The 8,612-nt window shown below is 39.5% G+C and overlaps 1 protein-coding gene and 1 long non-coding RNA gene across 2 annotated transcripts; both read right to left on the bottom strand.

Moving 5' to 3' along the window:
* Positions 1-1,148: 1,148 nt before the first annotated feature.
* Positions 1,149-3,072, bottom strand: LOC149839574 (uncharacterized). The gene is made up of 2 exons (XR_016431499.1): positions 2,055-3,072; positions 1,149-1,426 (listed from the first exon to the last, which is right to left on the bottom strand). It is a non-coding gene; the product is annotated as an uncharacterized LOC149839574 (long non-coding RNA).
* Positions 3,073-3,432: 360 nt separating this feature from the next.
* Positions 3,433-4,851, bottom strand: LOC149839573 (putative RNA-binding protein ARP1). The gene is made up of 4 exons (XM_090004896.1): positions 4,645-4,851; positions 4,360-4,492; positions 3,601-3,751; positions 3,433-3,448 (listed from the first exon to the last, which is right to left on the bottom strand). The coding sequence occupies exons 1-4, from the start codon at positions 4,849-4,851 to the stop codon at positions 3,433-3,435; spliced, it is 507 nt and encodes a 168-aa protein (XP_089861022.1).
* Between the last annotated feature and the right edge of the window lie 3,761 nt (positions 4,852-8,612).

Raw genomic sequence — 8,612 nt, 5'->3', positions numbered from 1 at the left:
GAACACCACTTCAGTTTTAGGAAGAATGTTCAATATGAGGTAATATGTTTTCAAATATATAGCCATTATTTCATCCAGATCAGTCACTTGTATGACCAAGTTGTGGGACAATAATGTGCACACCACAAGCAAAATTGGTGCAACTTTCTTGTGTTAGTGCTAGCTGCTGCTTTTCATAGGCACGATAACATGGATTGACCTCTCATTTCTGCACTTGGGCAGCTGTTTGATGGGCCCTACAAAACCCCATGACCATGATTTGGGTCCATACAATCAGCCCACTACGTCGCAAATCAAGATGCCAGTCTATCAAAGCTGTCTATTACATCACTACCTTTAGTTTTTATGTATACAGCTATATCAAACAACTTATTCTGCCCAAACTTTATGAAATAATAATATCCATTTGGACTCAAGAAAGATCATGGCATCACATTCTTGGCCCTTTTTTATATTTGTCAGAAAGTGCATTCCGTCATCCTCAAGCAATTTCATGGTGAATATTATCATGTCATCTATAGGTCCCACCTTGATCCCTGATTTTTTGCGGTATTCAAGCCACATGCCCATTTACTTGAATTAGGATGTATTATAATTTTTAACGAGCCATCTAAGGCATCTTACCAGGCACATAAACATACATGAAACTCAGGAGAATCTACTTCTTGATCAGCGCCAATTTAGACCATAGAAGCCGGACAGAAAACCAGATCAATTCGCCATTATAAGAAATATTTTTAAAAATATAAAAAGCAATATTGTTGTGTATTAATGCTTTTTAAATCCTTTATTACATTTCTATTATATATTATATTTAAATTTTTTTTTGTATGCACCATAATTTCCCAACATTTACTTAAGAAAGACAACATTTTAAAAAATATATCATGAGATTTTTTCTCATCAAGAAAATTTTAGCAATGAGCTCTATTTTGTTATATACTAGTTATTTTAGAAACTTTACAAAAACGACCTTATCACTGTATCTACAGTTATATATCCATGTGACATAGGACATTGGTATGACCTATTATTACCTGTACCAGTTCCAAGCATTAAAAGACAACCTAGAGAAGGGTGGCTGTTAGTTGGCAGCAGTTTGTGGTGAGCTTGAAAAAGCATTAATAGATCCCCATTTCCATGCGCAATTTTTAAAGAAGAAGCCAAATTGAAGTTTACCTTAAAATACATTGGTAAACGAACAGTGGCCTGTTCAGTTACAGAATTTGCATCTCCAAGATGCCGGTTAGAGAATGAATGAATACAATCAAGCTATGATGATATGATGATGATGATGAAACAATAGGATCCATAATATATGTGATTTCCTTCCAATCGCTGTTTTTGATTGATTACATGGCCGTCCTATGCTTCCCTTACAGCAACTTTCTGCTACACAGTCATACCTGTTCCATTGCCAAATAAACTGTCCGTACGTTAGTCAAGAGCCTTATGCTACCCCACAAATAAATAAAAAGGAAAAAAGAGAAAACAAAACTTCAGTTAAGCCAAATAGCCATCCAAACCAAGGCTTCAATCTTTAAGGCCTTTATAACCGAGCTCATACCATGTTTGGTGGCTAGCTACTTGAACCGAGTTTAGTCGGTTTAGTGATGATAGTTTGAAGTTATGAACTCATATGACTTAAGAAAACCATTAATAGTCTGCCTGAGCTTGAGCTTGTTTCTTAAATTAGCTCCCTATAGGATCTAATGGAATTGCCCTTGCTTTCATAACCGGAGTTTTGCATGACATGATGGCTCAGTTGAAATCTTAGTCAGCTCTTGATCCTGCAGCAAGGACAGGTTGCTGGCTTGATCATATTTGGTCCGAGTCCAGTCAAAGGCTGCCACTTCAGGATCTTGGTTAACTAAGATTTCACTCCATTTGGTGATAAATGCACAAAGCCAATGCCAATTGCCAGGTGAAATGAGTGTGTGTGTGTGTTTATGTGTATGCATGTGGACATATATGGCACGCAGACATGCGTGTGAGCGTGCACTCATACATGTGCATGGGTCGACATATGCATTACTACGTACATATATTATTACCTGCGTTGGGTGCCATAGCTGGAGGCTTAGAGATATAGCCTGGCATGCTGGTGACAGGGGCAGCAGTGTTTGGGGGGATTAGTTGGGCAGGGATTCCCATTGTCTGAGACTGTTGGAAATGGAAATAAGGGTACACAGGTAACATAGTGTTTGGAGCCATCATGCCCTGAGCAGGGTAGAACTGTGAATACTGTCCATTGACGTAGGACCCACCGTAGCCCAGTTTCTGCATCTCAATTCAATTGCTATATCAGGAAATCAGACGTTATCTGTCAAATTTTCCTCCTAACTACTGTTACATGTGAAAAAGGCATTACAGAAGTGTAGTGCAATGATGACTCACCGGGTTGTAGGTTAGATCAGTATAGTAAGCAGGAGAGTATCTGCAGGAAATAAAGATGCAAGTCAAAGAGTTGGGTTCCATTGGAAAATGAAGTGTGTGTGAATATTTCTGGGATTATTAGTGTGAGGTGATCAATTGCTTAGCTTGAATCCACTTGGCACAATGATTTGTGCCTCATAATGAAGCTTTCTGCTATGTAGCAGTGATATTCTACAAGTGTCAGGGGAACATGTGGTCATCCAACGAGCTGGTACGTCTCCCTATGTTTTCCTTTCTATACTCCGACAGGCATGCTTCCTTAGGCCATGACTGTGAATGCCCATATAATAAAACAACCCAGCATTGCCAAAAAAGTACAACACTTTAGTGAAACTTGTGATCACGATTGTATTCATCCTAGGGCCATTGTATGGGACCACCTAAAGATGGCAGGTCTTATATGAGACAAAGTATTAGAATAGTCTCACAGATGCAACTAGATTGAAGTAAGATAGGAAGAGGGGGGGGGGGGGGGGCGGCTTATGGAAGGAGTATGGCTTTAGGCATTGGAGAACGGAAGAAGTGTGTCCAAGATGGAGATGCTACTCACCCTTTCCAAGGGAAGGTAGATAATTTGTGAATCTTCATACTTCTAAAATTAACAAAGACCAAGTCTCCCCTCATTGCCCTCCAACCAAACATGGCAGAAGGTGGATTTTTTTATCCAAATCCCTCTTCAATGCCCCATATAACTTCAATGGCGTTGGATCCCTTCCCAACGCCCCAAATCTCATTGATGGCCTTCCAGCTTTTGTAGGAAATCTTCTGATGAGGAGAGTATGGTAACAAATAACAATCACATGAAGGCAATAAAAAAATGATAAAACGACAAAACAATGTGGGGAATCTACCAAGAGAGATTATGGGGGAAACTAGTGTAGTGTACATCCTGGAAGCAAGATTTCAAAGCAGATAGCTTTGGATCCGCTAGAGAAGCTTCCCGCTGTGACTCTTGAACCCAGAACTAAGGCCTTAATCATGGCTTAATTAGGGAACTCAATCCACTTGAAGTCTAAACAATAACATATAGAATCATAACAAGATTGATTTCTATTAGATCATATAACTATTGTAAGACTGCTTGTCTCTTGTCTTGATTGATATGATGCTTCGATCCCCTGTTATTGGTGGAAATAGTTAAAAGGGGGTGTGAGTGGGCCATACCCATAAGCATGGAAAGGGACAGCTTGGTGGTGGTGGTGTTGAAAGGGGGCAGCAGCAGCTGTTCCAGTTGGGTAATACCACTGAACCGTTCCACCAGTTGGTGTTGCAGGCGTCGGCGTCACACTCCTTGCTCCAATATTGTTGGTTGGTCCTTCAAAACCCAGAAGATCTCCAAATCTCAGAAAAGACCATGACCCAATTGGGTAACAAAAGAATTATGCCCTCAAACCAAACAGTAAATTGCACAAAACAAATCCTTTTGTTTCCATTAATTGACCTCATTTTACAGTTATAGTAACATCTCCCTTTATCACAAATTCATGACCAAGTTCACAAAATCAAGGCGAGCGAGAAAGATACTTGGTCAACACAGCAAGGGCGGCCTATCCTGTGAAACCAAAGGCTGCGGTGGCGTTGCTGGGCATTGGGCTCGAGCCAAGCGATCTCCTGGCTCACTACTACTTTGGACTCAAAATATACAACGTTGAAGCCTATGACTTAGTTGCGACTCGACTGGCTAACCCAAGGCTCATAGAGACCTGAGCTCACCAAGTCCGATACCTTGAGCCAAGTCTTCTTGTCTTCAATCTTTTGGCAATCAATAGAAGTCAATTTGGTTCACACAGAATAGGGGGCATTCTAGTCAGCTGCTATTCGCCATTTATAGCTTATAGACTACGAAGCGTCAATGCTAATTTAGTGACATTTTTTCAGTTAAGAGACAAGGATAAAAGGGAAGCAAATCCGATGAAAATTAACCTGGCTGAGGGGTGGATGCGCGAGTTCTGCGTGCACCCAGCGAGGCCAGGTTGCAGTTGGCCCTGCGTCCATTGATCACGGGCGTAGCATCTTCGCAGGCCTTCTTAGCCGATTCAGGGTCCTTGAAAGTCACCTTCCACGTCCCAAAAATTAAACATAACAAAAATGGTATAAGAACAAAAGGACTATCAAATAAAATCAGAAACATTATTGAGAGAGAGAGAGAGAGAGAGAGAGAGAGAGAGAGAGAGAGAGAGAGATCTGAGAAGTAAATTAAGGCCTTACGAATCCATAGCCCTTGGATCTGCCGGTGACCTTGTCAGAGATGACGACGGCTTCAAGTATCTCCCCAAACTGCTCGAAGTGCATCTTCATGGCCTCCTTCTGAGTCTCCCATGCAAGCCCTCCCACGAACACCTTAGTCAGCGTGGTGTCCCCAAACTGCTGCTGCTGCAGACCTCCTTTCTTCTCGACCAACTCCACATTACTCATCTTCACAAGTGTTTTCAGAAAGATGGTAAGGCTGGCAATGCCGAAGAGGGAGGGAGGGAAGGTGAAAGAGGAAGGGAGAGGGATTCAAGAGTGGGCTTACTGGTTGGTTTGTGGCCGGGTATATAAAAATAAAGGGAAATCTGTGCAGATGGGAATAAATAAATGAAAGAAAACGTAAAGACAGATGGACAGACAGAAAGACAGTCTGGATGGCCATGCCAGTGAAGAGAGAGAGAGAGAGAGAGAGAGAGAGAGAGAGACTTGGCCCCTCAACGTGCTTTGGCCTATTAAACTTTTTATTCCGAGGGAGCTGTTCATGTGAGGGGTGTCATTAGCAATACGTACATGCCTCATTGTTTTCTAGGGTTTCTTCTCTCTTCTCTCTCACCGACGTGGGCGTTTGTTCGTTTGGAATGTCCAAATTGACATTTTTTAGTATTTGTTTGCTGTTAATGTATAATTAATTAAGATTGATAAGTGGTCTAGCGGATCATGATTGTGTGCCTTCTCTCTTTGGATCACGGGTTGTGAAATGAGTTGGTCGAAGCTTGACCTGTACAACTTGGGAAGGTGGTTTTGTCATTTGGAGATCTAGTTGAGAGCCATTACTGTCTTTTTCGGAAGGCTTGTATCCTTGTTTGTCTCCCTTAATTTGTCCAGCTGATTGGGCACCGTCTCTTGAATAAAAAATGTCAATTTGGATTTGGATTGGGTTTTATCAAAAATCAGGGAACAGATGATATAGAGTAACTGGATCTTTTTTTCTTTCTCAGACTCAAGTTGGTGCTCCTTTACAGGATCAAAGCTTGCAAGTAAAATAATGTGGTTGCATTTAGATACTTTTTAACAAAATGTGGTTATTGCGTGCCCCCCCCCCCCCCTACGGGTAGGTCTGAGTTCAAGTTTAGGTTTACGTAGGTTGGATAGGTTAGAAACAAGGTTTTGTTTTAGGCTGTTCTGACAAAGGTTGGAAGGTTTTGACACCTAGGGTTAACTTGGGTTATAATCTCAGGGTTGTAGGATTTATATTTTGGGAGATACCGTCACGTCAAGTTGTGGGTTTTCTAGTTGCAAGTTTACATACTAGATTCTCACAAACCTTTAGAGAAAGATTAGTTCTGTCAAAATATTGTACATAAAATTATAAAAATTTAGGAAAAGTTTTAGGATAAGTAGTGGAAGGTTTTGGTAAAATTTGAAGGTCTGACTCGTCAGAGTTTGAGAGATAAAAATATGGGAACAAAAAAAAATGGGTTTGAGTTTAGACAGAGATTTAGCAAAAATAGGTCTGGGTGCTAGATTTATTTCTGTGATTGAGAAAAAGCCTGATTTTTGGTGGGTTAGTTAAGGACACATGAGTTAACTTAGGGTTGAATTTTCAGGTTCAAACTAGGTCTTGTTGGGGAGATATATTGAGGCAAGTCAGGTCAGATTCTATACTTCACAGCAAGAGAATAATGAACCTTAGGCTAAGTTCAATATTTCAGGTAGACTTTAAAAGTGAGTGGGTTTAGGGTCTGGGCTTTGTTGACTTGGGGTATAATTAGGCTTGTTAGAAGGTCAATTACAGGTCCACGAATTGAGAAGGTCCACTGAAGGTTGAGTTGTCGAGGCGAAGTCCCAACCATAGTGACAAACGTTTTATGGGCAAAATCTCATTGTTCAAAAACTTGGGAGAAATTGAAAATGTTTCATAAATCTCGTATTTTTGGCATAGTCTTGGCAATAAAAAAATAAATTTAAAAATATAAAATTTATTTTTAAAAGAAAATATTAATAAAAATTATTTAAAAATAAAAACACACTATTTTTTCATGATAAATAACCATTTCAAAAATAAATATCATGTTTAAATCACAGTATTTATGTTTTTTTTTTCATAAATCTTGTGATATTTTAAAAATCTTGCGAGAAATTACCGTTTTAAACTTTCAAACAATTTCTCACGATATTATCACGAGATTTTCATAAATCTTGTGATATTTGTCACTATGGTCCGAACCACCAGTTTGCTTAAGTGTGTCACACACACTTGAACATAGGCTGCAACTAAGTCTGTTGGATGGGTTGACCTACTAGAGGTCCAGGCTCAATAGCTAGAGTCTTAGAGTAAAAGAGAGTGACAGGGCTTAAGGGCCAAGAGAGAAGAGAGAGGTTGAGGAGAGAGGGGTGTCATCTAGAGATAGAGAGAGATGTCACTTAGAGAGAGGGAGAGGATGGACAAACTAGAGTGAGTGAGAAAAACTTAAAATATTCACTTACATAAGATATCCCTCTCAATGGGTTTTACAAGCCTATATATAGGATTAAGAGCGGATATTAACTCTCCTCACAACTTACAAGATTTCTTAAATAAAATCCAAAATCCTAAGAGACTCTTAGATAAAGCCTACTAGGCTAGATAACACCCAAGCCTTCTCATAAACCACCTTGGCATGTCCATCTAAGCCTTCAAGAGGGGAGATCGACCTCCCTAAGTAGATTTTGCTTGGACGGCCGACCCTTGAATGCTCTTTTGGATCCAAGTCCTTTTATTGTCGATTTGGTTCCTTCTTGCTCCACTTATGGGTTTAACTGGATCCATACTAATGATCTCTCTCACATTTTGTTGGGTTATAATTGGAAAAACTCAACCCTAATTTGGTCTCTCCCAAATCAAGTCAACATTGTTTGTTGAGGCTAACCCAGATTCAATTATGAGTTAACAATAAGATTTCTCATATTTTTATAGATGAGAATCACCAATCACAATCTATCTAACTGATAAACTCTAATTAAGGTAAGTTCCTATCAAGCTTAACTTTCTAATTAGATATGGGTTTATCATTTGGACTTAATATTCAAATACAAATTAAAAACTAAAATATAAAATGAATCCTTATGGACCTCGAGTGTTTTGCTCTTCTCCTGCATCATTCTTTTCGAGTTATAGAAGATGACCTCAAGTTTGGATTTTACTTGAACTTTTTTTAATTCCTTTCCACTTTGTGGGTTATGGGCCCACAATAAGTAGATCTTTATGCTATTCTATAAATTAAACAAACCAAGCAAGATTTACCCCAACATGAATACTGAAGTCGAGAAAATTCTTTCTCAACTAACCAAATTTATGTGCGATGCCTCCAAAGTGAAATGGGTCAAACGGATATAGAGAGGTTGGTTGAGACAAAACATGGATCCACTTTAAAGGAATTTGATTCGGTCTAGATAAGTTGAAGGTTTGGAGTAGGCTTGGGTTAGATAGGATGGGTTTGGGGAGGGTTTGGATTTGGTTAAGAAATAAGACATGGAAAGTTCTTGGATTTTATTCAATAAGATCAGGTTTAGGTCCAACTTAAGGCTTTTAAGGATAGAAATATAAGGGTCCATGGTGAGTTTAGGAGGATTGAATATAAAAGATTTGAACTCAAAGCATCAATTTGCATCTAATTCTTCTTGAACGAGGTAGATATCGAGGATGAGTCTTTCTATAGTATCTCCTACCAGGCACTCTTGGGCATATCTACGCATAACTCCATAAGGATCCATGGCGGCCTCAGTTCATGAAAGGTAAATGTTTTCATCGATACCAGTAGCACCCACAATTTCATCCATGAGAGCATAGTTCCAGAAATCATGTGCAAATTCAAACAACACCCTTCCTTCAATGTTATTGTTGACAACGGGACTAACCTCAAGTGTTTAGAGGTCTCTCCTGATGTGTGTTTTCATCTCCAAAGAGCTAAATTTGTGGTGGACCTATACACCTTACCTATCTATAG

This window comes from Nuphar pumila, chromosome 4 (genome assembly GCF_984573655.1).
Source record: "Nuphar pumila chromosome 4, dmNupPumi1.hap1.1, whole genome shotgun sequence".
Classification (NCBI taxonomy): Eukaryota; Viridiplantae; Streptophyta; class Magnoliopsida; order Nymphaeales; family Nymphaeaceae; genus Nuphar; species Nuphar pumila.
This window is presented reverse-complemented; position numbering and strand designations above follow the sequence as displayed.

Excerpts from the sequence above, each read along its gene's own strand:
- LOC149839573 (XM_090004896.1), bottom strand. The coding sequence starts at position 4,851 with ATGAGTAATGTGGAGTTGGTCGAGAAGAAAGGAGGTCTGCAGCAGCAG. Across the intron at positions 4,493-4,644 it reads GATCCAAGGGCTATGGATTC|GTGACTTTCAAGGACCCTGA; the intron begins GTAAGGCCTTAA and ends GGGACGTGGAAG. Across the intron at positions 3,752-4,359 it reads CGCATCCACCCCTCAGCCAG|GACCAACCAACAATATTGGA; the intron begins GTTAATTTTCAT and ends TGGGTTTTGAAG.